This window comes from Varanus komodoensis, unplaced genomic scaffold (assembly GCF_004798865.1).
Source record: "Varanus komodoensis strain SLA01 unplaced genomic scaffold, ASM479886v1 scaffold5, whole genome shotgun sequence".
Lineage (NCBI taxonomy): Eukaryota > Metazoa > Chordata > Lepidosauria > Squamata > Varanidae > Varanus > Varanus komodoensis.
Window position 1 is genome coordinate 52,370,067 of NW_025336087.1, and position 27,853 is coordinate 52,397,919.

At 40.9% G+C, this 27,853-nt stretch overlaps 1 protein-coding gene across 2 annotated transcripts in view; it reads left to right on the top strand.

The window, feature by feature from the left end:
- The window catches only part of RIC1 (RIC1 homolog, RAB6A GEF complex partner 1), a 52,807-nt gene extending 25,972 nt beyond the window's left edge, over positions 1 to 26,835 (top strand). The window contains exons 9-26 of one of the 2 annotated variants that reach the window (XM_044445855.1): positions 220 to 364; positions 1,076 to 1,124; positions 2,874 to 3,026; positions 3,329 to 3,532; positions 6,019 to 6,057; positions 6,387 to 6,497; positions 7,980 to 8,069; positions 9,334 to 9,494; positions 10,308 to 10,446; positions 12,779 to 12,895; positions 13,562 to 14,290; positions 14,818 to 14,976; positions 16,850 to 16,986; positions 17,823 to 18,109; positions 18,880 to 19,074; positions 23,667 to 23,844; positions 24,025 to 24,213; positions 24,828 to 26,835. In XM_044445855.1, coding sequence (XP_044301790.1) covers positions 220 to 364; positions 1,076 to 1,124; positions 2,874 to 3,026; positions 3,329 to 3,532; positions 6,019 to 6,057; positions 6,387 to 6,497; positions 7,980 to 8,069; positions 9,334 to 9,494; positions 10,308 to 10,446; positions 12,779 to 12,895; positions 13,562 to 14,290; positions 14,818 to 14,976; positions 16,850 to 16,986; positions 17,823 to 18,109; positions 18,880 to 19,074; positions 23,667 to 23,844; positions 24,025 to 24,213; positions 24,828 to 25,116 — 3,371 coding nt within the window. In that variant the 3' untranslated portion in view covers positions 25,117 to 26,835. The remainder of the gene's footprint in view (positions 1 to 219; positions 365 to 1,075; positions 1,125 to 2,873; positions 3,027 to 3,328; positions 3,533 to 6,018; positions 6,058 to 6,386; positions 6,498 to 7,979; positions 8,070 to 9,333; positions 9,495 to 10,307; positions 10,447 to 12,778; positions 12,896 to 13,561; positions 14,291 to 14,817; positions 14,977 to 16,849; positions 16,987 to 17,822; positions 18,110 to 18,879; positions 19,075 to 23,666; positions 23,845 to 24,024; positions 24,214 to 24,827) is intronic. The other variant, XM_044445856.1, reaches the window with a different exon arrangement.
- Positions 26,836 to 27,853: the final 1,018 nt, after the last annotated feature.

The window sequence follows — 27,853 nt, forward strand, 5'->3', positions numbered from 1 at the left end:
TTATATTGGTTTTATTAGATATTTCTATTCTATTTTTGTATGCTGCCACTGTACTGTTCTGTATCGCCATCCTGAGACATTTATATAGCATGGGGTAGAAATGCCCCAAATAAATAAATAATAAATTAATTAATAATCTTGCTGAAACACTAGTGATATGAGGTTAAAGATCCAACTTTTTGATGTGCTTACATTGTCATTTTTTCTGCGTTTTCATAGATATTTGGAACAAAACAGGAGCTGTTAAACTAATCAGATGGTCTCCTGATAGTTGTGTTGTTATGGTGACCTGGGAATGTGGAGGCCTTTCATTATGGAGTGTATTTGGTGCCCAGCTTATCTGTACCCTAGGAGGAGACTTTGCGTAAGCATCTTTAACCAGTATGGTGATTAAAAGCAATTAGCAGAATTCTACATTTTTGTTCAGGTTTTTATCTAGTACTCAGAGTATTTTCCTAACTATAATATTTATTTATTTTATTACTGTACTGCCTGTTAGCCAAAAAAGAAACACATAATAGAGTTTCTGCTGGCTCATCATGTTTTAGTCATAATACAGGGTTAGAGTAGACTAGTAAATCCTCATTACAATATGGAAGGCTGTGTTTCTTCTATCAGACTCCTTGGACTTTTTAAAAAACTTAAGTGTTTATTGACAACTGAGAATGAGGCTGTACAAAACCTATTCCTGTCTGAAACCTAGAGATAGTCTCTTTCTACATATGTTTCAAGCTTATCTACATTGTTCCTTGCTCTTAATGTTCTGAGCACCTAATAGCCCCATTGTTCTGGGCATTAAAGCTTAGTTGGTTCAAAAAAAGTTTCTTGTTAACTCAGATAAGTGTTGGAGGGGGGTTATTTGCATGCCTAATAGCATATCCTGAAGGTAGAATAAGAGGTATGTACTTTTCCAAGGATAGGCTGTTGCCTTTAGTTTGATAAACCTGGGATAGAAGAAAAAGCATTTGAAAATCTGGGATAAAAAATGTTATGTTCAAGCATTTGTTAAACAGAATCAGCAAGCTATTGAAAAAATCTTGTTCTATCTAAGGTTTTGTGTTTGTGTTTATTTTAGTCATCGACCTGATGGTACAAAAAAAGACCCTTTAAAGATCAACTCTATGGTAAGTGGTATTGAGCCGTCCCACTCTTTGGGCAGGTTCACACATCACTAAACCACTCTGTGAATAAGCTGTAGTGTGTAGTTTGTTTGCTGTACAGCCCACAGTATGCGTAAGAGATTATCAGATTTACTATCAGTTGTTCTCTCCCTCCTTCCCTCTCAGTCCTTCAGTCAGCTTTGGCATGTAGCAGGTATCCTTCTTGGCACAACCTCTCTTGTCTCCTACTCCCCCTTTTCATTTGCTGCTGTTTTTGTAGCACCACAAAGCTACAGTTCAGGTAGTTATTTTTCTGGATCCTGAAATTGTGCAACTGTGTTCATATTTTTTTAAATTAGTATTTTTGTCTAAAAAATTTTACAAAATTGTTTCAATTAGCATTAGTCTTTCACAAGTATGCTTTTATGGTTGTCTGACATGTGCAGTCTTACCTGGTCAATTTATTTGTCCATTTTAAGCTGTCAGGGGGGGCAGAGAAATGGAGGAGGTAACAGCCAAGGAAACTGACAAGTCAAGACTGCGTATAGATTACAGTTGCCAAGTTGTCAACTGAAAAGCACCATTAAAGTGGGGTGGGGTATGGGGACTTGCAAAAGAAGCTGCACAAAAGTGTCTCTGTGTGTGGACAATATCTCCCCCTCAACAGTGTAATTCAGTGTTAAATGTTGAACAGGCCTACATGCCCTCCACCTTTTCAGCACATCCCTGGATCCCCAGCTATTCCAGAAACAAGAGGTATTGACTTTCCCTCTTTACATGGTTGCACATTTTTTCGTGAATAAAATTGAAAAAGTGTGGTTCACCAATGACAGTTGCTTCAAGGTGCTGCTTGGTCGTTGGTGGAGGGCAGTCACTGAAGGCAGCATGAGTGAGCTTGCAAAGCGTGGAGGGGGGCAGTGTGTGGTTGCTCTTGCTAGCTGATCAGCTCTTGATGAAATTGTTCTCTCAGGTTCAGACACTCTGAGAAACTATCATAGTGCAAACAATGCCTGAAACAAGCCATGGCTTCTCAGTGTGGGTTGTTCCTGAAAAGTAAGTCACACTGGGGGAAACTGTCTGGGTCTGGACAGCACAGCAGCTCACTGTGGCTAGTACACATGATGGGTTGTCTTGCCAAGCAAAGCAGCAGTTTCGGCTTGATCATCTTTTATTTAAATACATTCCAAATAAATTAACCTGGGTTTTACTTACTGTATACAGCTAGCATATTTTGCAATTCTAATGGTAAAGTCAAGAGTTTTCATGTTGTTTTTGTTACAAAATGTAGTTTTTTGCTGGGGGTGAATCTTAACAGTCTTGGGAAATGACTCACCGGGAAAAGTGATTCCTCTGGCTAAAGGAATGGAGGGCAGGGTCAGAGAGTTGCTGGGGTGTCATAATGGCAGAGCAGAGAACTTGTGTGCCTGTGCTCAGCAAATGCTGCTGCTCTTTGGGGTCTCCCAGTGGTCTCTTCCACCATTTCTGCCAGCCAGAGTCTGACTCATATTTGTTAACTTGATGTGATTGGAGTCACCTGAAGAAGAGAAGGCTAGACAGGGATGGAGGAGAAACAATATACGAATGCTGGGAGAGTTAGATGGTCCAGGAGGAAGACAACCTGCTTTCCACAAATTCATATTAAGTTGTTTATTTGACAACCTTATAACAAATATCTGTACTTCCTGAGTGGAAATTCACTATGAAAAGTTTCTAATCTTCTAAAATTTTCCATTTTTAAAAATAACTTATGATGGCTTTGTTTTATCTTTCCAGAGTTGGGGATCAGAAGGTTATCATCTGTGGGTAATTGATGCAAACAACTCTGGGAATTCAGTGGCTGAGAGCAAGTGCAAAAATAAATCCCAGCATTTTGGTATTTTGCAATTTCAGTTTATCAAGAGTGCACTCACAGTTAATCCTTGCATAGTAAGTATTCATAACTCTTTGTACTTAATGTGTTGTGGTTCTAGGTCTTTTTAATGCCTCTGGCCAAGCTTTGGTTTCATTTTGCTTACGAAATGTTTTTCCTTGTTTACCAAAATGCTGAACTGTATAACAGCAAGTAGTAACACCGCTGACTAAGGCATTTCAAAAAAGTTGACACTGTTTTAAAACAAATTCTAGTTTCTCTTGGTTTCTTCAATTTTAATTGAAATGTTATTGATTTCTCTTACTGTTCTCTATTTGCTGACTAGTAGTATTTTTACTGTCACTCACTTAATTCATAGAGCAACCAGGAGCAGGTCCTCCTTCAGGGAGAAGATCGCTTGTACTTGAACTGTGGTGATGCAGTACAAGCTCAGAATCCAAGGAGTTCCTCAGCCCACTCTGAACCGAAGCCTCTTAGAGAAAGAAACCAGCTCTCAGATGGGAGCTTAGATTCTCAGGGCTTAAGCACTTTATTAGGGCACAGGCACTGGCATGTTGTGCAGGTAAGTGCCCTTGTCCTGTAATTGCTTCCTCCCTCTTCTTTTATTTCTGAAACACTTGTCAGCATATTCCTCGGAGCGTTACCTAAGGCCCCATCATGAACATTTTGTCTTGAGTTAGAATGTTGTATGTGGTTTCTTAGATCAAAATCCAGCATATTGTCCATTGGTATTGCTGCTTCCTCAGAACTGAGTGGATAAAAATTGATAAGTAATTTTAAAATAGAACTTTTAAAAGTTAAAATGGGTTTTAGTTTATTTTAAATGACTAAAATGCTAAGGGCAGTATCTAAAGAGGTGCTAATGCCCCACCAGTTCTTTTGCATCTGGACAGTTCCATTGCATAGCCATCCTCCACCACTTGCACAGTGATGACTTAGTGCTTCCAAGGGTAGCCCAAAATAAACAGAAACAAGAGTTCCTGGAAAGGGGCAGGTTGGCAGAGCTCCTCTGATCCTCCTCTTCCAGAAACAATAATTCCAGAACAGAAGCAGGAGTGGTGCTAAGCCATAGTGGAGACTTCTGTAGAACAGAATTGGTGGGGCTGGCTGCCTATGGACTAGACTCTGTGGCCAGTTCTGCTGGCAGATAGGCAGCATTGTATTCTTTCCCACGTTTTTCACTAACTTAAAAGGAATGTTGTTAGAATGAAATCTGAGCATAAACATGCTAAACCTGTACTTCAAGTTTTATAAAAATGAAGCAACCTATCAGTCAAGCATAGGCGTTGATCTGGTATTTCATCTCATGAATATGTTATCATTCCTTTATCAACTTTCCTTCTTGAAAGTTGGGCCTTCTTTAACTAAGGTCATATGTGCAAAGACACAGAACAAATTCTCATGACATGGGAACCCACCCTGTAAATAAGCCACACAGTTTGGTTTCTTGAGCAGAACACAGTGCACCCAACATGTGGTTGGGCTTGCAATGGATATTCTTTCCCTCCTTCAGCTGGTATCCCAGGGTCCTGTGTGACTTGTCATCTCCCTGGTCCCATTTTTATTTGCTCTTGCTGCCTGATTTACATAGTTACCTTCATTGGGTACTGCTTCTCATGACATCTGAACCTGATGGAGGTGGATTGTTGGAGTGGTTAACAAATCATCCAGAACTCATGTCCTTCAACAGGACTGTGGGGTGTTTGGCTCATTTTGTTGGATTTGAACGGCTGTCAAAAATATGCTATTTTGCTGCTATTTGTAAGGGACTTGCCACTTCCTGCAATCCATGTTGGGAATGATTTTTTGGTTTTGGATGATATCTCAGCCAATCATGGTGAACAGCCCTTAAAACAAACCCAAACATTCTGTCCGAAAACAAATCACTTTGCAGTAGGTGGTCTAGACTCAGAAACTTGACAAGCCACTGTTGGCTACTTAACAGTGACGAGTTGTTGTGTCATGCAGATCCAGTCCCAGGCTAGTTGTTCTGTATTATGCTATGGTGGAGTTGGAAGGACAATATAGCATGGTAGATAAAATTTAATGCTTTAAAAATGTCAGATTTTTGTAAAAAATATAAATTGTATTTTTTCAGATTGCTAATTATCAAACTTCCTGTGAGCTATTAGTAATGGGCATTTTTGTTTGTTATGAGGACAACACAAAGAGAAGCAGGAAGGAGCAACATTAAAGGAAGATAGAATACAACATTGCCCAGTGTGGATCTTCTGTATTCTTAGATTGAGACCCCGTTCTTACACCCTCTTACCTAAGTGTATGCCCCACTGGACCTAGTGGAACTCATTTAGGAGGAGACATGTATAGGATTCTGCCATTAATGTCAAATGTCAAGGGAATATAGTAAAAACATTCCTTCTGGAAAGTAGGCAAAATATATGACAAGAGACAAAAGAGTTAAGAACCCTGCTTATAAAAATGGAATGGTGCAAATAATACTCTATTTAGTGGTCAGTTTTGTTCAGGAAATGTATCCAAACCTTAATATGGGCTTATCCCTTTCAATAAATTTGAGACTCTAAAATGCATTCTAAACATAGGGTTGGTTCATGTAATGAATGGGCCAATTTGTGCAACCCTGGGGTGTTCAGTAAGCCATGGTGTCTTGCTCCATGCATGCCTGATGTATATAATTACACTCACTGGGTACTGCTTCTCATGACTTCTGAATCTGGTGGAGGTGGATTGTTGGAGAGGATAGCAAATCACCCAGAACCCATGCCCTGCTATAGGATTTTGGGGTCTTTTGCCAACCAGCACAGCAAGTGACATATGCTGGGTTCAGATGACAGGAGAAGCTGCAGTGAGATGGTTGAATTGACAATCCGACACTTGCAGCACTGCAATTTCCCATGGCTTAAATAAACCAAGCTGTAGACTTCAGTGATCATCCAAACCAGGCCAATATTTTCAAAACAATTGGAAGTAAAAGTTGGTAATTAAAACATTAAGATTTTACAAGATGGAAAACATTGGTTTTGGCTTTTAATAATTGCTAATAATTAATTTTTTCTTCTATCTTTTAAGATTCACAGTACCTATTTAGAGATCAACTGGCCAATAAGGGTGAGTTGTTTTAAAATCTTTACATCTTGCCACTTTAGATTGCATTTAGATGTAAACATTAATGTTTATAGAAATGCTGTTATGCGCTATCAAGTCATCTCCAATTTACGGCGGTCCTGAATGAAAGTCCTCCAAAATGTCCAGTCTGTGAACACTCCATTCAGATCTCCCAAGTTCAAGGGGTTAGTCAACTACAGTAGAATGAGTAATTAATAAACTGTAATAGTTGTAAATGTTGTTTCTGTTAAACAGCACAAATATGAAATTATTATCTCATCCTTGTATTAAAAGGTTCTAACATGTTACACTTTGTTTCCCTTCATGAACAGTTTACAGCCATTGATAAGATGGGGCAGAATGTAGCTGTAGTTGGCAAGTTTGGTTTTGCACATTATTCTTTGCTTTCCAAAAAATGGAAACTCTTTGGAAACATTACCCAGGTGAGTGCCCTGTGAGGAGGAGTACATATGTAGTTGTTAAAAAGACTTTTACCGGTTCATAAACATAAAGATTGTGTTTCAGTATAAACTGCTGCTTGCCCATGATGTGCCGTTAGATTTCCACAAATGTGGAATGTTCAAAATATATCCAAAAGGCAGAAGATGAAGGCTACTTGCATTAAAGATTTTGGGGTGGTGACAAGTATAATTTGCAATTTTATATTTTAAAACAAGGAGGAAATCCCTCTATGAAATCTCTTCTAATAATGTTATAAGGGTCCCAAATAAATAACTCTTTGCAGAAAAACAAATCAGTTGCCTTCTCTGAGAGTGCTGGCAAACAAAGCTGTCCCATCTTAGTGGCAAGGGGGGGTCAGATTGTCATTGACTTCTCCTCCCTGATATATTTGCTGTAGAAAGGGACACAGGCTTTAAGCAGCTAATTGAGGCAGGGTGGGATGCTCCTTGCTATTTGTGTAACCCTAAGTCAGTTCACTGTTCCTGCGGAGGGAGGAAAGAGAGGACTAAAAAGACCAAACCAGATGTGTGCATGATCATTAAAGACACACATTTGGCTATAAAACAGGGGTGGAGTAATTTTAATGCAAATTCAGTGAGCAAGGAAGGAAGCAAAACATGCCTCAGGTTTTGCTCAGTCCATCTTCAGTACAAGAAATAGGCTGGCAGATACTCAATTGCTTAAAGCAGCAGAGTGTGGTTGAATAAAGTGGGGAACGAATGGGTGTTTCTGCTCCTACAAGCATTTAAAAGCTCAAACCCATCCATGACTTGTTGCTTTATAGCTACCAGAGACTTTTGGTGTGGCTGTTAGCCAGGCAATCTCACACTTCCAGAATATGCTGGATGTGGTAAGGTTGGAATGCTGCTGCCTCTGCGGCAGAAGACCTGCTTGTCATTCCAAGATCCCGGTTCACACTCCCTTACTTACCAGTCAAAAAGTCTGATTGCCATTGATACAAAAGCCCCATAGCTGAGGCCCTGGAAAGAGACCACTCAGGGCCTCTCAGGATAGACCAGCATTCCTCAACCGAGCAGCCTCCAGATGGCTGGGGGATTTGGAGCTAGCTGCAGAAATGTGTAAGTTAGCTTTCTGTGTTGATTCTCTTGCTTTCTTCTGTGGGTCATTAAATGCTGTTAGACTGAGATGAGAGAGCATTATTTTAGTTGTTACATGCTATTCTGCCTTGGTCTTAATGTACACACTGGATGTATATAATGCTGAGGACTATGAGAGAAATAACAATTAGCCTTGTCTTCACATCCCTGCTTTTAAAAAAATGAATGAGTACTTTACACATTGTATGTGGGTTACAGCTTTTCTATCATGAAATAACAAAAGCAATGATTAACACAGTTTTAAATATATATTTTCAGTGTCTTTAACATTTACCGATAAACTATTGGAATGGAAGTTGGAGTTTTTAAAAAGCTGGTTAATGTTTGCCCCCTTTTTACTTTAAGGAACAAAATATGACTGTGACTGGTGGCTTAGCATGGTGGAACGATTTCATTGTTATTGCATGTTATAACTTAAGTGACCGCCAAGAAGAGGTAAGACTGTTTGAAATGAATGGAACCTGTCTGACATTGAATGCAGTCCCTGAACTTGCAAACATGTGGTTTAAATTGCATCCTAGTGCATTTTTGTTGCAAAATTTATACAGAAGTAGACTTACAAGGCAGTCCTCTTAGGCATCATCATCATCTGCACAGGAATAGTGCTCCCACATTTCAGCCATTTACAGTTTACCTTCTGTCCACCTTGGTCAAAAAAGACCCTGAGAAATCTGTTTATTTTTAACCCCGATGTAATTTTTGCCTCAGTCAGTATTGTTCTATTTGGGAAAAAACAACAACCCTGCATACCTGATCACATGGAAGACTTATTCCATCTCACTGCCAAGCAGTGGGCCATACCTATTGTTAAATCTCAGGCAGGGATTTAATGCATGTGATTAAGGCCTGCAAATGGCTCCTTACATGAACTTTTTCCTCTGTTCTGAACAGATGCTTAGGGAAAGTGCAGTGTCCATGTCCTTGGTTGGTTTTTGATAAGAGAATTGCCCTTCCCCAAAGCATAAAATAAACAGATTGAAATTCATTACGAATTGCCGTTTGAAATTATGGATGGGAATTCTTTTCCAAATGCCGCTGTATAGTCAAAGGGATGACTGGCCAACCAGTCTAACTGCAGAAGTATTCCCTGTCTGCAGGCTTGTTCAGGTGAAGCTGTTGTTTTTAGAGATGGGAAACTGGCAATATTTATACCAGAAGGCTTTCTGAGAACAAGCTTGAGATCTAAGTTTTGTAGAAATTTGTTTGTGAAGGTTTTACCAAATGTTTTGTATTTGAGAGAATCTCTTAATGAATTTAATGCCTCATCTGGAGCTTAACTTAATCCCTCCAGAGACAGTTAAAGAGTTAAATCCCTCCAGAGATATTTGCAGGGCACAAACTGAGCACAGGATGAGGGTGAAAGGACTTGCCATGCATTTAATCATAAAAGAGATGAAGAGGGACAATGAAGGGAGAGGGACTTCTGCAGAGGGTTTCTGTTTTGCCGAGATGTCTGTGCAGAAGAATGGGAAATCAGGGTGGAAAAGCAGTGCAGGTACATTTCCAAATCCCAGTAGAAGAAACAGGGAGCAGTGATGGAAGTGGTAGGCTGTAGCTGAACCATCCTGTCTCCATCCAAAGGTCTGGGAAGGACATGGGCTGCTCTTGTAGATGTCTCTCTGAAGAGGATGACATTCCTGTTCTTCTTACAGATTTAGAATGAGTAGTATTCCGTTAATATTCATGCTTGTCTTTTCAGCTAAGAGTATATTTGCGAACAGCCAATTTGGACAACGCATTTGCTCATATCACCAAAGTTCAGGCAGAAACATTATTGCTCAGTGTCTTTCGGGACATAATCATTTTGTTCAGAGCAGACTGTTCTATTTGCCTTTATAGTATTAAAAGAAAATCTGATGGGTGAGTATGAATCCATTGTTTTGTAGCCCACTTTCTTGGTTATAGCTTTTAGTTTGCATGTTGTTGGCATTGCTGCTACTGCTTTTTCATTTCTATACTGCTCTCTGGACAGCTTGCAACACTTTATCATAAATACAGTATAAATGAGAGAGAAATGTAGGAGTAAAGCATAGTATCCTTTGCAACATCCTTTTAAGAGCAGTTGAACACTGTGGCCAACATCCAGTGGTGTGAGCAGGTTCCCAGTTGTTCGGCGGGACCTTGCTCCCCCCTTTTCTCCCTGCAGTACCCCCTCCCAATGCATTCTAGAGCAGATTGGGGTGTGCAGGGGGCTGCAGACAGAGGGCAAGTTCGTTCCATAAGCAGCTTGTTTCCCTGACGGATGGACACTGTCAGATTCAGCCCATAGTGATAACAAGTATGGTGCCTGCTTCTGCCCATGCCTTTTGTAATTATGTCATGCTTGGCTCTGCAGGTTCCTCAACAATAGACAAGAAATAAGACTTTTTTGAACATTAGGTCATGTCTCCCCTTTCTAGTATCACTGTCATTTGCATATCATAATATGTTTTAATTAGTAGTGACTAATTTGGTAGCCTACTGTACTTGGCCTGGCCACTCAATTCTGTTTTCTGCTAGGGAACAATTACCTAGAATAGTGGTAGTGTTGGTATTAATGATAATCTCTTCAGGAATGTTGTATTATTTGAAGATTAACAAACTGCTAACTTAAGTTAAAGACCTCTAAATTGAATGGCTACTGTTGGTGTTCTGTTTAGAACACTATCACCATTTTTGTTTTTTGCCTTTCAGTCCTAACCCTACAACCAGTATTCAGGTTCTTCAGGAGGTTTCTATGTCACGTTATATTCCTCATCCATTCCTTGTTGTGTCTGTTACTTTGACATCTGTGAGAACAGAGACTGGCATCAGCTTGAAAATGCCACAGCAGGTATGTATAGATACAGTATCTTGAAAATGTAGAGGATGTGCTTAAGAACCACTGCTGTGTAAACTGACGCTTTAGGACTGTTCCACAAGGCAAAAGACATAGTACCGCACTGAAGGATACAGGCAGTTCCCAGGTTACGAATGAGTTCCATTCCTCAGAAAATGGAAATTTGTCTTTACATCAAATTTGTGTGTAAGTTGGATCCTGTATAATTGGCCATCCACATTCACATGAGTTAGGGGGTCAGAACCAAAGTGGAAAGTGGAAAAAAACATGAATATCTCTAGCCCCCCACACCCAAACACACCAGTGCCTCTTCTTTGCAGCAAGGAAATGCTGGAGCAGTTTTCCTCTCCGAATGGGCAGGGTGGGAAGGTCCGCTTTGGAGGTTTCCTCCCCACCTTTTCACTTTCTCTCTCTCTGATGATGATGTTTTGGAGACCTTCCTTCTCTCCTCTTCTTGAGATGACGACTTCCTGCAGTAATTTTTAAAAATTAATTGACCAAATGGAAGTTTGTTCATAAGTACAGATTGTTCATAACTTGGGTGTTTCTATATCTTAAAAACTAAATAAAAGTAGCTGTACAGACTGTAAGACGGGGTCCTCAAACTTTTTCACCAGGGGGCCAGTTGAAAGATGCCAGTGCCAGGTGGGTGCCGGAAAGGTGGTGCCAGCGGTGCACATGGGCTGGTGCAGGGGCAGTGAAGTGCATGTGGGTGTGCGTGCTGAGGCGGGGGCGGGGCATGCGGCGAGGGGAGGCGCAGCCAGGGGTGGGTATGTGTGCATGGTGAGGGGAGGCAAGGCAGGGGCGGGCATGCGCCGCAAGGTGGGTGCACGAGGTAGCGGCTCGCTCACTTAGAGATCATTTTCTCCGAGTGAGCAAATCGCTGCCTCCCTGTGCGCGGAGTGAGGTGGGCAGCAGTGGGTGGGCACGGGTGTGCGCGGCGGGTCCAAATGGGCATGGCAGGTCAGATAAATGGGCATGGCGGCTGGATCCGGCCCCCGGGCCGTAGTTTGACGACCCATGCTGTATGATGTTAGTGTTACGTAACTTCTGCTGGATTCCAGAGATACATGACTTTTATAGTTTATGTAGCATGTAATTTCCTTCAGTGTTGCACACCCTGTAATTTCAACAAACTTTATAAAATTTCATAAATGTCACCTGTTCTAAAACTTCACAGGTTCACTAAATCTGGCTAGGCAAGTAATCCTGGTAAGCAACAGACAGTGTATTTTGCTTGGGTGACTTTCAGTTGATTTCACCCAATGATGTAGACAAAAGAATTGCAGAAGCCAGCATCTTCTTAACTTTGTCCTTCTTAACATTTGGAGTCCTGTAGTGTTGACCAGTCAAGTTGACCAGAGCAGCTTAGTGATCTTGTTACATTAAGAAGTTTAAAAGTGTCATAAGTTAATAATGACAAGCATGGTAATTAGTACATATTTGCCAGACAAGGCATATTTTAGTGTAAGTGAAAGAGTTAGTCATTTTAAAAGTGCTCGATCTTCCAGACTTGGGTAACTATTTGCAGCACTGTAGTATGCCTTTGGGGGCATAGAGTTTGCCCTCAAATGGTCAGTATGCTTTGGTGTGAAAATGATTTTTTGGAACAGTTTCATTCCACTTTGAGTGCTGGCTTTGTGAGTGGAAGCCAGTTTTGGTTACCCTGATTTTGTCAGCCTTTGTCGAAAGAAAGAGAGGTGTAGGTTGGTGTGCAGTGTTGTATATGGTTGGCTATGGTATATCTCTGGAGTGCTCTGTGGGAGTAAATATCAGAGGTGTTGCTTTGTAGTGGCTCTGTTTTTTTGTGAGGATAGGTTCCAGAAGATTGTTTCTTTTCCCTATGGAAGTTATCCTGTGGGTCTCTATGGTGTTTCAGCATCTACCCAAAGAACTAGGCAAGATTGTCAGGCATAGGAGCTGGTTTTATCAGTATGCTGATGACACCTTTCATATTTTCATCAAATGCAGATGAAGCAGTGAAGTCCTCAAATTTGTGAATGGGGAGCTGCATGAAAAATAATGCTTTTACGGATACGGTAATGGAGCGGATGAATTTGCACTTCATCATAAGCATGCTGAATATAATCCAGTGTTATAGGACTTCCTCCTTTCCTCTGTCCAGCTGTAATGCCCATGACCCATCAAAATCAGCTCCAGTTCTCCAGGGTAGATTTGTAGGAGGGTCTGCAGGGGGACCCGGTTCTGCTGACATAAGCATTCCATTATCATTAAAACATCATTGGATTCTGCCTGGTAGATTTTGCAGAGCTGGAAAAATTATTACCTAATAACTTATGTATCCTAATATATTTTCTTTTTTAAGGCCTGTGAAGCAGAGAGTATTATGTTAAACCTAGCAGGACAGTTAATTATGGTGCAAAGGGATCGATCTGGTCCACAGATAAGAGAAAAGGACAGTAGTCCCAACCAAAGGAAACTTGTGAGTTTATTTATGTGAACATATTTTATGTGCATATTTTTTGAAAACTGTAGAAAGAATATGCAGTGTAATCAGTGAATACTCGTGTATAATGCTGCATGTATCTTGTAATTAAAGTAACTGTGATTTATTGTAGATGAATCATTGCAACTTGTAAATTGTAAACGTTCTCGTCTTTACAAGCAAAATTCTGGTAGCTCAGTTGTCACAAAAACACAAACTCTGCAAACTAGAGCACTGTCTTCACAAGTGAAGATAGAAAGAGGGATAAAAAGGAGAATCTTTTTAAAGATATTTGTTTTAGAGAATTTTTTAGATATTTATTTTGTTCTTTACCAAATTTAGCATTCACTGCTTTGCTTGTATAATCAACATGCTAAAATGGAGGTTAACTAACAGCTGAAGATAACAGAGAAGGAACTGTGCTATTTCTTGAACTATATGAAATAATGGCATGGAAAATATTTAGGGGTAACAAAAATGTGAAAACTTGGACTGGGGGTTGCTGGGAGGACTGCATAAATGTTGACATGTGATCCTGTTTATGGAGGGCAAGAAATTGTGGTGGAGGGATACTTTCTGTGTGCCTTGCACAGAACTTACAGAAGAATCACTTTGAAAAGATAAAATAGTCTAATGAATTTATGTTTGTGTATGTGTTTTTAGCTGCCATTTTGTGCTCCAGTTGTACTTGCCCAGTCAGTTGAAAATGTTTGGACTACATCCCGTTCTAACAAACACAAACGTCACTTGCTGGAGGCCCTGTGGCTCAGCTGTGGGGGATCAGGTATGAAAGTCTGGCTTCCTTTGTTTCCCAGGGACCACCGCAAACCACATTCCTTTCTGTCAAGACGGATCATGCTGCCTTTCCACATTAACATATACCCCTTGGCCGTTCTGTTCGAAGATGCCTTGGTTCTTGGTGCTGTCAATGACACTGTGCTCTACGACTGTTTATACACTCACAGCAGCGCTATAGAACATTTAGAGGTTCTCTTCCCTTTCTGTATTGTTGAGAGAACATCTCAGATCTACCTCCATCACATTTTGCGCCAGCTTTTGATGAGGAACCTAGGCGAGCAAGCCTTGCTTCTGGCTCAGTCCTGTGCCACGTTACCGTATTTTCCTCATGTGCTAGAACTGATGCTTCATGAAGTGCTGGAAGAAGAAGCTACCTCACGGGATCCCATCCCTGACCCTCTACTTCCCACTGTGGCTAAATTCATTACAGAGTTCCCCCTCTTCCTGCAGACAGTTGTTCATTGTGCTAGGAAGACAGAATATGCCCTGTGGAATTACCTCTTTGCTGCTGTTGGAAATCCAAAAGACTTGTTTGAAGAGTGCTTAATGGCCCAGGACTTAGACACTGCTGCTTCTTACCTTATCATTCTGCAGGTAAGAATATATTCAGACATTTTGTTCCAAAGGGGATTAGGTGTGTTTCACAAAAGGACAAAGATACTTTGTTTCCTCTAAAAAGTATGCTTTTATTGCTAGAGGGAAAAGATTTCTGACAATTGGGAGGGGGAGGATTTTAACAGCAGCACCTGTCCCCTCAGCAATGAAATATGCTTAGCGCTTCCATGTGATCATCTGTGAGAATTCCCCCTGGAAGCACTGGTCCCAATAGTAGCACTGGTCCCTAATGCTGCTAAACTGCTACAGGTGGCTCAAAACCTACTTAAGCACTTCCACAAGCACTCCTGTGGAGTCCTGTGGAGTGTCTAAATGGGCTTGTGGTCATTAGTGTCCCACAACAAAGAGAAAGCCATGCCGCATGAAGTGCATTTCCATGTGCAGTCCTTGGAAGAGGGGTGTGTGTGTGTGTGTGTTACTTTTCTTCCATCAGAGTTCTGTTTCTTGAACACAGTAGGATAAAATGATAGATCAGCCCCACTGGTGACTTGTGTCTGTTCTTCTAGAACATGGAAGTTCCAGCAGTTAGTAGGCAGCATGCAACCTTGCTATTCAATACTGCTTTGGAGCAGGGAAAGTGGGATCTTTGTCGGCACATGATCAGATTCCTAAAAGCCATTGGCTCTGGTGAATCGGAGACACCTCCTCCTACGCCAACTACTCAGGTATGCCGGGAACATGACTGGCCTGTCATAGATAGGGCAGGTAACTATCAAGAAGTAATTTCACGTGCAGTCATAGTGAAAATGAGTTACATATAGCACTGAAGAGTGTTACTTGTTGCATCTTTAGTTGACTAGGAGAAGGAACTATATCAGTCAAACTAGAGAAGCTCCCTTAAAATGAAAGGAAGTAATAGCATGGTTCAAAACCCTTATGCTGTTGAGACAGTCTTCCATATTTTGCTTACTCACAGCTTGGGCACCATATACGCACATACGTCTTTCAGCCCAAGTTTTCCTCTTGTGCAGGTTGCAAGAAATAGTTCGTACTGTATCAACATTTCATAAGCTGTTTGTGAATGCTAAACTTTTAATCCTGACAATCTGTTGGAAAGTTTATCTTAGGGTGGTGCATGTTTAACTAAAAGTGGTTATTATCAGAACACATGGCTTGCTCTGCTCTAGTTGTATATCCCGAATATTATGTTTGTCTTAGGCAGAGGCAAAGCACAGTCATATGTCAAACCCGCGTGCCATCACCTCGGCATGCTGGCTTGTCTATCTCAGAACAGGGCTGTCTTAACAGCATTATGGGCCCCAGGCAAAGCAGTGTACTGGGGCCCCTACGACAACTACAACTACTGTTAATTTTGGACGTTTTCCAATTTTCCAAGGGTTAACATACACAGATTAGTACGGGGCCCACGGGCAAGTGCCCATCAGGCCCATGCGTTAACACGGCCCTGTCTCAGAACAACAGATACTGGTGCCTACCCCGCACTCCTGTTTCACTCTTTCTACTGCATGTACCAACCTCACCTCCCTCATCCTTTCACTGCTAGCATGTGTCACTCTTCCCAATGAAGGCATAAATGGAAAGCAGTGTGCAGCTAGGCAGTTATGCCTACGAGTTGTGCTTGACTTTACTGTTACTCCAAACCTGGAGAGGAACAAGAATGGGAATGAAAGACCAAAGAGTTGTGTGGGTATGGGGAGCTAAGTTGCAAGGGAGACTGTAGAGATCACTGCTTCTGTCAAGGGATGAATCAGTTTGTTTCTAGTCTGTATCATTTTTGCATTAGCATTGCATTCTTTCTGTTAATCCTGTGTTCTGAATTAAGAGCATCCATTCATCTGAGAAAGTGATTGTATGTACTTCCCCTAACATATGCATTTGCAGTATACCTTTCTGAGCCAAAGACTACATTGCAGACTTCAAAAAACTGTTAATTTGTCTGACAAATAGCTATACATTAGTCTAGGACAGGGGTCTCAAACTCAACTTACCTGGGGGCCGCTGGAAGTAGAGTTTGGGTGAGGCTGGGCCGCATCAAGTCTTCCACCACCGTGGTGGTGGTGGGCCGCTCATCCTGCGTCGCTCCCGGAGGCCGGCCCGGGGTCTGCCAGTGCTTTGAAGGCCGCAGGGCCCCTGCCCCGTGCCCCACCCATCCCGGCGCGCAGCTTAGAGGGAACAGTGCGCCCAGGGTAACGACTCACACAGGTGCGTGTGAGAAAAACGCACGGGCTGCACTATCACTAAACTTTGATATCAAGTGGGGGCCACAAAATATCATCCCACGGGCTGCAATTGGCCCGTGGGCCGCGAGTTTGAGACCCCTGGTCTAGGAAGTGCAGATTAAATTGGCTCACTTAAATTGGTTCATACCAGAAGGTTTTATCAGTCTTTTAAAGGCACATTCATTAGCATTGCATTTAAACAATGATTGGAGAAAGCATATATATAGAAAATTAATACTAATTTATTGATTTATCAATTAGCTGCATTTAAAATTGCGTGTCTGGTTTGCTAGCATTCAGAGAGCATTTCCTGCTTGGACTGCAGCATAACCTTTTCTTGTGACTTTCTTTCATTTAGGAACCGACTTCAAGTGGTGGCTTTGAGTTTTTCAGGCATCGCAGCATTAGTTTGTCCCAGTCCGGAGAAGGCCTTCCAGCTGGCAAGTTTAACTTGCAAAAAACCTTAAGCATGCCATCTGGTCCATCTGGAAAAAGGTAATTTTGATACTTTAGTTTATTATCTGTACTGTTGTAGAATGATATCTCAGTATCTGCAAAACAGGAAATATTCTCTTCTGGGACATAGAGTGGTACCTCAGCTCACGAACGCCTTGGTTCATGACCAAATCGGGTCGCATACAAAAATTTCATGAAAATGTTGACATGGGTCGCAAACTCTGCATTGGGTGGTGAACCAGCGTGATCACGGCCATCTCCCCCCAAGTGGGGAGATGCCCGCGATGGTGCTGGGTTCAGTGGGGGAGATGGCCGAAATTGCACCCATGTCTCCTTCCCCCAGCATGCCCCATTCACGTCCGTCTCTCCCCCAGCGCACCTCATTCGCACTCGTCTCTCTCCCCCAGTGCGCCCATGATGGCGTTCATCCCCACCCCACGTGCTGGGTTGACAGGTACGATCTCGGTCGTGCTGTGGGGGCGGGGAGATGGCCGCGCTTGTGCTCGTGGTGGTGGTGGGGTAGCCGCGATCTTTGTTGTTCTTTGTCACTTTGCTTCACATTTTTCTGATTAAAAAAAAATGGTTACAGAACGGATTAACCTTATTTACATTGAACCTTATGGGGAAATTTAACTTGGCTCACGACCAATTTGGGTCCAACCAGAGTCCTGGAACGGATTAAGTTAGTGAGCCAAGATACCACTGTATTTCGGCACATGCTAGTTACATTGCATGTATTAACTTTTCAGTGCTGATACTCTTATTTGATAGCAACATTTCATAGTAGTCCAGCAAAATTCCAGGAAGATCAGACAACACAAAGCACAACAGAATTTTGCTTGGACCATCTGACCCAATCTTTTTCTCCTTCTTAGGTGGAGTAAGGACAGTGACTGTGCTGAGAACATGTACATCGATATGATGCTGTGGCGACACGCTCGACGCCTTCTAGAAGAAATCCGGCTTAAGGACCTTGGTTGTTTTGCTGCGCAGCTGGGCTTTGAGCTGATTGGCTGGTTGTGTAAGGAGCGCTCCAGAGCTGCTCGTGTGGAGGACTTTGTCACTGCTTTGAAACAAATGCACAAAGATTTTCTCTGGCCCTTTCCAGTTATTCCAGTTTGCTCCATCAGTTCACCTCTCAAGAATGGAAAGTACCGGACAGGTACAGTATTTATTTATTAAAACATTTTTATGTATCATCTACTCTTGTCACTAGAAAGTGGAGGTATCTTTAGGTATGACATAGAAGGAACAAAACTGCAATTGCCCTGTGCTATTTCTTTGCATTTTCAAGCTGGTTACATTTGATGTTGCTGCCATATTTGTGTTAAATTTGAAGTTGATATATGTGTGATGTACAGAGACCACAACAAAGAACTGACAATGCAGACTGGCATCTAAAACTGTACTACACTAAAGCAATAAGATTAAGAGTAATTTAATTGTCTTAGATCCTTGAAATCCCTCTGATAATCTTGCACTTAATCATTAGGAGCTTTAAAAATACATGTTGCAACTAATATAAAAATGCAGCAAATACTTATTGAAAGAGGCTGATGAATATGCACAATTAATTTAGGGGCAAATCTGATAACCTTGTAGGCCAAAATATCTCCCACCATTGGCTCTGGTGGCTTGGTTTCGGGCTGGTGGGAATGGTGGCACTGCAAATGCTTTGGCCCACAAGTTGTTTGCCCAAGGTAAGGAGGAAAGAGAAGCAGGCTGGTCTGCTTGATCTTGGGATACACCAGCTGCTCTATATGGCAAGGTTCACATATAAGGAGGCTGTAAATTACTTCAGGTAACAAAGGCAAGTTCCCTCAGAGGTAGTATTGCTTGGTTCCAAGAACATTTGTATAACTTAGGAATGAAATCTTAGATTGTGTCTCTTGGCTCCTGGAAGTATAGCTGCCTCACATGCTTTATTTCCAGTTATAGGTGAACCACTGTTAAAGTCACAGTCTGCTGACAACTTTTTGAACATGGAAATGGAGACTGGCATTCCCAATATGCCAAGAAGTCACACCTGGCTTGGTGCCATCAGTTCTTCCCAAAGAGAGATGGATGCTGCATCATCCCATGGTCCTCACATGCAAGAGGCATTTCTCTCACCTCTATTAAACAAAGGTGTGTCATTCCCATACATGGCTTTCTTTCGAGTCTTCCTCTGAAAATGCATTTAAATTCTATATTTTATTCAATGTAGATTATCTTATGACTTCTATCTCATTTCTAGTCTTTCTTGGGGAACTCATAATAGATGAGAAGAGATAAATGTTAGAAGAAAACAATTCAAATGTAATGTTGGCAGTTATAAACACTCTTAGCACCATTTAAAGATGAAAATAGCCAAAAGACAGATTCACACTGGGAAAAAAATCCATTAGGAAAGATGTGACCTGTTGTTTTAACAACTTAGATGTTAGAAGAAGAAGGAATTAATGAGAGATGAGCTCATATTTCCAGAGTATTGTATTTTATTTTATTTGCCATTTGTATGCTACCCCATAGCCAGAGTTATTGACAAAAATGTTATTTAGCTGTACTATGCGAAGAATTGGGAGAACTGTCTTTAAAGAAGGAACCTTCAAGCATTTCCTAAAGCACAAAACATGCAATCATATGCCCCACAGGAAAGAATAATTATGTCATTTCTGAAGGTAACCTATGAATCCACACTGTTAGAATTGTGTTGCAGAATTCTGAGTGTCCAGTGATACAGAATCCAGTAAGGAGAAGAATCAGAGCAGTCTGAAACATTCTGGAAGGAAGTCAAGCAAGTTGCTTGGCCTCATGTCCATAGAAAGCCCCTTGAAAAACCCAATTACGAGGGGCGTTCAATGTATTCTCGGTATCAGGTTGATTTGCTATTGATGTGGGTAATTTAATTATTTCATTAGCTAATGACACTATCTGAGGGTATACATGCAAAATTTCAAATAAGTGTGATCATTAGTATCCTAGTAATCCTCAGTGAAAGACGACCATGATGACTGACACGACATTGTTGAAGAAAATCGAGCACTGCGGTGTGATGAAGTTCCTTACTAAACAAGGAAAAAGTCAAAAAATAATTCACAAAGAGATGGTGGCTGTTTACCAGGACTATGCGCCTTCATTATCTACAGTTCAAAAGTGGTGAAGTGAATTTAAAAGGGGCAGAGAAAGCATTGAAGATGACCCTCGCTTGGGCAGGCCGGTTACTGCCACTACGAAAGCAAAAATTGAGAGACTTATATTGGAAGATGCCTGAATAAAAATCAAAATGTTAGCAGAGATGACAAACCTATCTGTTGGTACCATATTTACTATTTTTCATGACCATCTTAACCTTTCAAAGGTCTGTGCAAGATGGGTGCCGCAAATGCTCATGGCGCCTCAGAAACAAGTGCGAGCCGAGTGCTGTAGGGAGTTTTTAGAGCCTTTTGAGTTTTTAGGTGACGATCCATCGAGTATTTTCCACAGGATTGTTACTGGAGATGAAACTTGGGTTCATCACTATGACCCTGAAAGTAAGCAGGAGTCCATGCAGTGGCATAAAAAAGGTGCTGACCCTCCGAAGAAATTCAGAGTCACTCCATTGGCTGGAAAAATCATGGCCACAGTGTTTTGGGACTCAAAGGGAATTTTATTGATCAAGTATACAAACAAAGGTGAAACCATAAATGCAGCATCTTGCGCAACCACTCTGGGTAATTTAAGAGAAGCAATTAAAGAAAAAAGGCGGGGAAAACTGACTGCAGGTGTGTTTCTTCTTCACGACAACGCGCCCTGTGAACGGGTGCGTGTTTCGAAGGCTGCTGTGCGAGACTGTGGTTTCGAAGAAATAAACCACCCACCCTACAGCCCGGACCTGGCCTCCAGTGACTACTATCTAGTCCCGAATTTAAACAAAGATCTTTGTGGAAAGCGATTTTCCAACGATGAAGAGCTCAAGGCTGCAATTAATGCACATTTTTTAGACGAGGAAGGGTATTTTTTTTTACAGGGAATTGATTTCTAGATGTAATAAGTATATTGAAATTATGGGGGATTACATTGAGAAATAAAAATTATTTCAATTTATTATTCCTTTTGCTTCATGCTGATACCAAGAATACATTGAACGACCGTGCTTTGAAATTAGAAGGTGTCTGATAGGACTTCTGGTATTGAGGAAGGAAGTACTACAATTTCACTGGACAGAATTACTAGCTCAGTTCTTAAGGTCAAGCCTCCATCATTCAGTGCTTGCTTGTCATTCCCAAATATTGTGCACATGATAACAATCAAACTGTGTTTGGACTGTATGCGTTTTTCATAAATGTTTTGATCTAATCACAAAGTTAGAGTTCCATAGGATTTATTATTTAATAAGAATAAAGGAAAGGGTCGCCTTAGTCCTCATTACTCTGATCTGGGTTTTTGTCAAGACTGAAGAATATCAGTTGGGCTTTCAGAACTAGATTTATAAGGCAAATTCTACAGGGAATATTCAAGATATTCTTAGCTAATTAATGTCCTAGATTCAAGTTGACTGAATTCTAACAGAGCCTCCAGGGAACCCCCAAACCATTCTTGGTGTTTTTGGGGGTTTCCCTTCCCCTTTTGTGCCAATCCATTTGTCTTGTGCTTCCAGACTTGGCAGACAGTGCTCTTGTTGTCAACAAGTGTGCTGGCAAAATTTGCATGATTGCTCTATAGAACCTTTGAATGCTGTGGAAGAGGCTAGGGCAGGGGTCGGCAACCTTAAAACACTCGAAAGAGCCATTTGGACCCTTTTCCCACAGAAAAGAAAACACCAGGACCCACAAAACCCTTTTGACATCTGAAATGAAGATGACAGTGCCTGTATCATTTTTTACCTTTATGCTATGTATAAAAAAACTAGTGTGTTGCATTTATGAAATCAGTGAACTGCTACAGAGAAAACAAATTTTTATTTCTGCATGCAACAAAAACATTTTGAACTCCAAAAAAAAAGATCCTGGGTTGAAGGTTACTTTCAAATAAAATACTCAATGTCTATTTGAGTCCTCCTCTTATTTATGAAATAAGAAGCCAAACTTAAATTATCCATCTGCAGCTTTCTGTCCTATTTCCTGAGCGGCCACAAAACTAGCACATGTAGTTGCATTTGCAGACTTAATCCACTTCTTGAGATGATTTTTGCTCAGTTCAACCTTCTGCATCAGTTCCAAAATGGCTTTTTCTCTCTCATCTCCATCTAGATATTTTTCAGCAAAGGCTGTGTGTTTATTCTGGAAATGCCTTGTAACATTCAACTTTTTGTTGTTTGCCAATTTCTCACCACATATTAAGCATTCTGGTAAACCAGTCTCATCAGCAGTGAAAGCAAATGAATCTGCCCACGTACCACTAAATATTCTGTTTTCTTCTGAAACTTTACTTTTCTTGGATTTATCCATGGTTGGCCTACCGGGGGTCAAAAAGCTCAATAAATCGCGTGCCGGCGGGTGTTGCACATTGGCGGTTGTGACGCATATTTTGAGCGACAGGGAGCCGCAGCAGAGGGATGAAAGAGCCACATGTGGCTCCAAAGCCTCGGGTTGCTGACCCCTGGGCGAGGGTACATTTAACTGTAGCTACTCGAATTCACTTGGAGCCTTGCATAGGCTTTCCTGGGCACTTTCGCACATCATGCCAATGCACCCTAGCGGTAAGCCACAGTGGGTTGATTGTTAGCAAAACAATCCATGGTGAGCTTGACAGATAGGTGGGTTCACTGTGGGTTACTGGCCCCTTTCTCCCTCAGTCCCCCCCCTTGGGCATTGCAGGTCACATGGGATAGCTTCCATGCTGCAATCATGAGTTGTTTTAGGCTCACCGTCTTTTTCCATTTCCCCGCTTTTCCCCTGAGATCGTGAAAATTAGTTTTCACAATTCCTGTCTTGACAACCACTGACAACCCCTTCAAAATGGCTGGGTAGTGGCTGACAGAACACTTTAAAAATGTTTGCAAATTAAATTCATGCAAACAAGTGCTTTTATTTATTGTTTAAAGATTTTTAAAGTGCAGTTGCACCCCACAGAGTATTGCCCCAGCTGAGGCTTCACATCCCCACAGCTGCACAACTGTGCCTAAAGTATAAAAAATAAAAAGCTCGTTGTTGTCAAAATTCCTTTGTGCTATTTTTCTTTTAAGATTCTGCCAGCCACTAGGTGCTACTTGGGCTCTTTGAAGGGGCTGTCAAAGGAGGAAGCCAGTTTTGACAATCTCTGAGAAACATGACAAGGAAGAAAAGCTGTTTCTTGCAATCACAATGTGAAGTGGGGGGAGCCAGTTCCAGCTATCCCCACATGCCATTTGGGCACCCTTGGGGCAGCTGGCACTGACAGTCACCTGCTTGACACCCATGGACAGCGTGGACTGCATGTGCCTACCCTGAACATTGCTCAAAAAATTACCAGTATCCATTCCATACCCTGGTTTCTTGTGGCAAATCACAGAAAGACAGGTGTCATGAGAAAACCAGGCCAGAAGGATCCTTTGTCTGAGAAGGTGCTTTGAAGTGGATTTCCATACTTTCTGCTCAAGATCCTTGGAGGGGAAGACTCACTACCCATGATGTCCCCTGCTGTCTGCTGGCACATCACTGGCTTCTGAGCTGCACTGGGTAGCAGCTTTGTTACACAGTGCGGCTTATCATGTTGCAAATAGCTATGCAAATAGAATCAGCACAGTTGTTCAAGCATGTTGATGCACTTTATTTTGACAGGTGATGAATGCAGTATTGGTTCAGCAACAGATCTGACAGAAACCAGTTCTATAGTGGATGGCGACTGGACTATGGTGGATGAAAACTTCTCCACTCTAAGCTTAACACAGTCAGAGTTGGAACATATCTCTTTGGAGCTTGCCAGTAAAGGGCCACACAGATCACAGGTTCAGCTGCGGTAAGATAAGTTTGAATTTGTATTCAATGGATGGGCATTTGAAATGTCCCCTTTGACCATTCTTAGCAGATGGAGACAAAGGATACGTGTCATATCCTTTGAAAAATGTTTGAATATCCTTTGAGATACTCTAATGCAGTAGAAATATGTTTGGCTTTGATTTTTTTTCATTTTTTGTAGGTATTTGCTTCATATTTTTATGGAAGCAGGATGTCTGGACTGGTGCATTATTATAGGTCTTATTCTCCGGGAAACTTCAATAATCAACCAAGTTTTTAGTCTAATTCAGTCTTCAGAGGTTGACAGGGAGATGTTGCAGAATATTAAGACAGGGTTACAGGCAGTAGACAGATGGACTTCTACAGACTGGTAAGTTTCATGGGCTATGTGCTCTTTTATACTGTCTGCCAACTAAATCTGCATGCACTTTAACATATTAAGAACATCAGATTGTGAACTAGTTATTAAAAAACACAAGCCCTTAATATTGAAACCCTTCAAAGCAGGAATTTTGTATGCTGAAGTACAGCGCCTGGAGTTTTATAACGGATTATTTATTGTATGTGTTAATAAAAATTAATTTGCCTTAGGTTGTTTCTTTTTCAGTTGCAAGCACTTTCTAAGAGCAGAATACATTCATCAGCATTTTAAAACCTATACATTAATATGAAAACAGAATGCTTTATTCCGCCATAGAATGTGTGTGTCCATTAGTGGTATCTTGAAGTGTGTGGTGTGGTAGCACCACATGTCCAGTTTTCATGCTATCAGGAATGAGCTGGACAGCATATGAGTAACATCAAGGGCTTTCACTATTCAAAGTGTTCTCATGATCCTTAATTTTATGGAATGGTGTTAGGGTTTGCTTAGCCAATGCATGGTATACCACCCTTTGAATCTTGATGACCAGGAAAACATCAGAGCTTGAATTAGTATTTTTAGAGACTTAACTGAAACAGCTCTCCCTGCTTAATGTTCTTTAGCCCAGGTTATAAGCCATTTTTAACCATCATCAAGCCACAGCTCCAAAAGCTGAGTGAGCTAGCTGAGGAACAAGTGCAACCAGAAGCCTTTCAGCCTGTGAACCTGTCAAGGGCGACTGAACAAGCCAGTACAAGGACAGAAGACAACCGAAGCTCCGCTAGCCACAGTGCCAGTCCCCAGAGCGACACCAGCAGCAGCGCCACAATCCGGCACGAGGAGGACATGATTGGACTAGAGGAGGAAGAGAATCCACTCCAGGAAGGCAGTTATGACTGCACTGTGTCCTAACAGCTTTGAAACTGTTGGTGGATCATATTAATAAGAGCACAGATGCATAATAATGCCATTTATAAGATTGCTACTTTTGGAAGAAAGCGATCAGAACCTTCAGTACTATTTGTTTTTAATGTTAATGTTGGATTTTTACATGCATTTACCAGAGAACTTGCTTAAAACTGTGAATGTCTCCCAACAAGTAGTCAAGGGTCTTTCACTTAAGAAATCATTATATGGAGAGTAATGACATTGTAGTTTGCATGCCAAGATATAGTTTGAAGATCTTGTTATTCAGACTACTCCCCTCTGTTCTTCAGAAATCTCCTCATGTTTAGGGTTCTTGATCATGCAAAAGGATATCTGTAACAGTGCACCAAATCATTGTTGGGTTCCTTTGGAATGCAAGGGAAGGTTCTAAATGGATCATTTCCCCTCGGAAAATGAGGCAATACTTAGAGGAATATTTATCAGATTTTCAACTTGCTGGGTTTTTGGATCCAAGCTTTTAAAAATTTAACATAGAAACTAGTTAGGATGAAAACTGGTACATTTTGTCTAGTTTGATTACCCTGAAGGAATGATGGCTGGATTGAATAAGGCTCTGTGTTCTCTAGATTATGTTGTTTGATACCACTAAGCCTTTTCTATTAAAGAAATGTAAAATACATTGTACTTTTGTGAATACGCCTGTATAATATTTTCAAGGTTGCTGTTTATGCTTTTGGTTCTTGTACTACAATGGAGGGCACCTCCCTCCGCAAATCATGCATGTTTGTTACCTTCAACTCCAGGGAAACGAAAAGCGAAGTTGCACTTCCATCAGGATGTGGCCCACTTTCAGCAGTTCTTCATGAGAGTAATTTCTGTTTCTCAGGCTTTATTTTGTCATTGGCCTATTCATATTTTAAACAAAAGGAGTTAAATTACTGAAGATTCTTATTTATTTCACTTGTAAATTCTTTTATCAAAACTAGTTTTTATGTAAATACCACCTTACATTCTACTGCCATTGAGGCTTCATAACAACAATGTACAGTGTATATACTTAAACTGCCACCTTGCAAATATTTTATAATGCATATACATATAACTAATTACAAATGTTTATTTTAACTTTCATACAATGATGTTATGAAAAGCTGGCTGCAGCAGTGTCTCACAGTTGCTTTGAGGTACTTATTTTCTCTCTCTTATGTCCCTGCTGTGTAATATTAAATACCTGTAACAGTATTAAAAATTTAGACATTGGCTGGTTTGTATTGTGCAGTTGGGGAAATACAACACTCCTAATTTTTATACAAAAACTAACACTTATTTTTATAATGTGGATGTTATGAATAGTGACATGGACCAAGATCACTTAGGCAGGCATATGTGCATCACTGTCAGCAGCCCTGGTATAGTTGATCAGTTTGTTCATGCAGTTCTCTGTATGAATTCTGAACATGCAAGATGGGGCAAAATATTACTGGTTACCATTTTGTGTATTTGTCTAGAGGACAAGATTGTCTTACAGTGGATAATGTAACTGGATACATTTGCTGTCGCTTACGTAGCTCTTACTGTTGATAAGACCATTAGTACTGGTACATGTGCAATAACTTTTAAATAAAATGACAGAGGGTGGAAATTACCTAGCATTCCATACTTGTTAGTCGACATGATGCTTTGTGTTTTACTATGAGTATTTTTTTCCTTCCAAAAGATGCATTAAATCAATTTTATACTGTGTTTTAGCATGTTAATGTCAGTTTCTAGAACCTGCCTCAAATTTAGGGCTACTCATTGCTGTGCCACTTTCTATCAAGGAAAGCAGATCTCGGATCTGATTTGTCATGCATTTCTGTCACTGCCCAGCATCTCCAGCAGAAAAGTTCAAAGAAACTTTGCAAGAGTTATTGGTGGCTTGAGTGGAAAGTTAACATAATGATCCCCAGGATCTCCCGTGTGGCTTTTATCCTCCTTTTTAAGTCAGATGAAAAAGATAAGATCTAATTCTGACTGTCCTGAAATTATCAAAAAGATAGCTTTTCTTTTTATTTCATTTAACTTTAAACTATTTTTGTCCCATCCCTCAGCTCAAGTTCTCCTGGAATAGCTATATGCTGTCAATAAAACAAGACAGTACCTTCTTAGGCTTACAATTTAAATATCATGCCTTTTTAGGTCAAAAGGATAGGAAAGAAAAGGGGAAATTAAGTGGTTTTTCAGCAGTGCTGGTGGAATGGCCTTGCTTCTCCTTCCACTCCCTTTTTTCTTATACGGTTTTGGTTAAAATAATAAAAAAATATGTGGACACTTCCATTCTTAATAATTTCAGTGTCTTTTATTGGTTCTATCTTGGTAAGGCACACTCAGGGCCCTTTGACTACAGTAAATAGTGGACATTCTTTTAGGTACCAGAAGGAGTAATTAGTTTCTCTGCCTGTTGTTTCTAACTTTTGCCTATGTCACAGTTGCTCTGTTTTATTAGGTCAAAGCTTCTTTTATTACATTTCTTACCCCACTGTATTAGTTCTACCTATCCACTCTATGCAAGTATTTCTTGAAAAGGAGTTGGATTCAGTTTTAAAAAGAACTGAGATCCACGAATTTCATACACTCTCATCACAGAATTCTCTGGAGAATTCAATGCAGTTAGGCTAACCTGATGAGTGAGACAAGCTGTGTTGTGTAAGGAAGGGGAAATTCTGGGACAAAAATTAAGTGTAGGATCCTTCACTTGAACAGGTTTTTTTTCCTTTTCAGA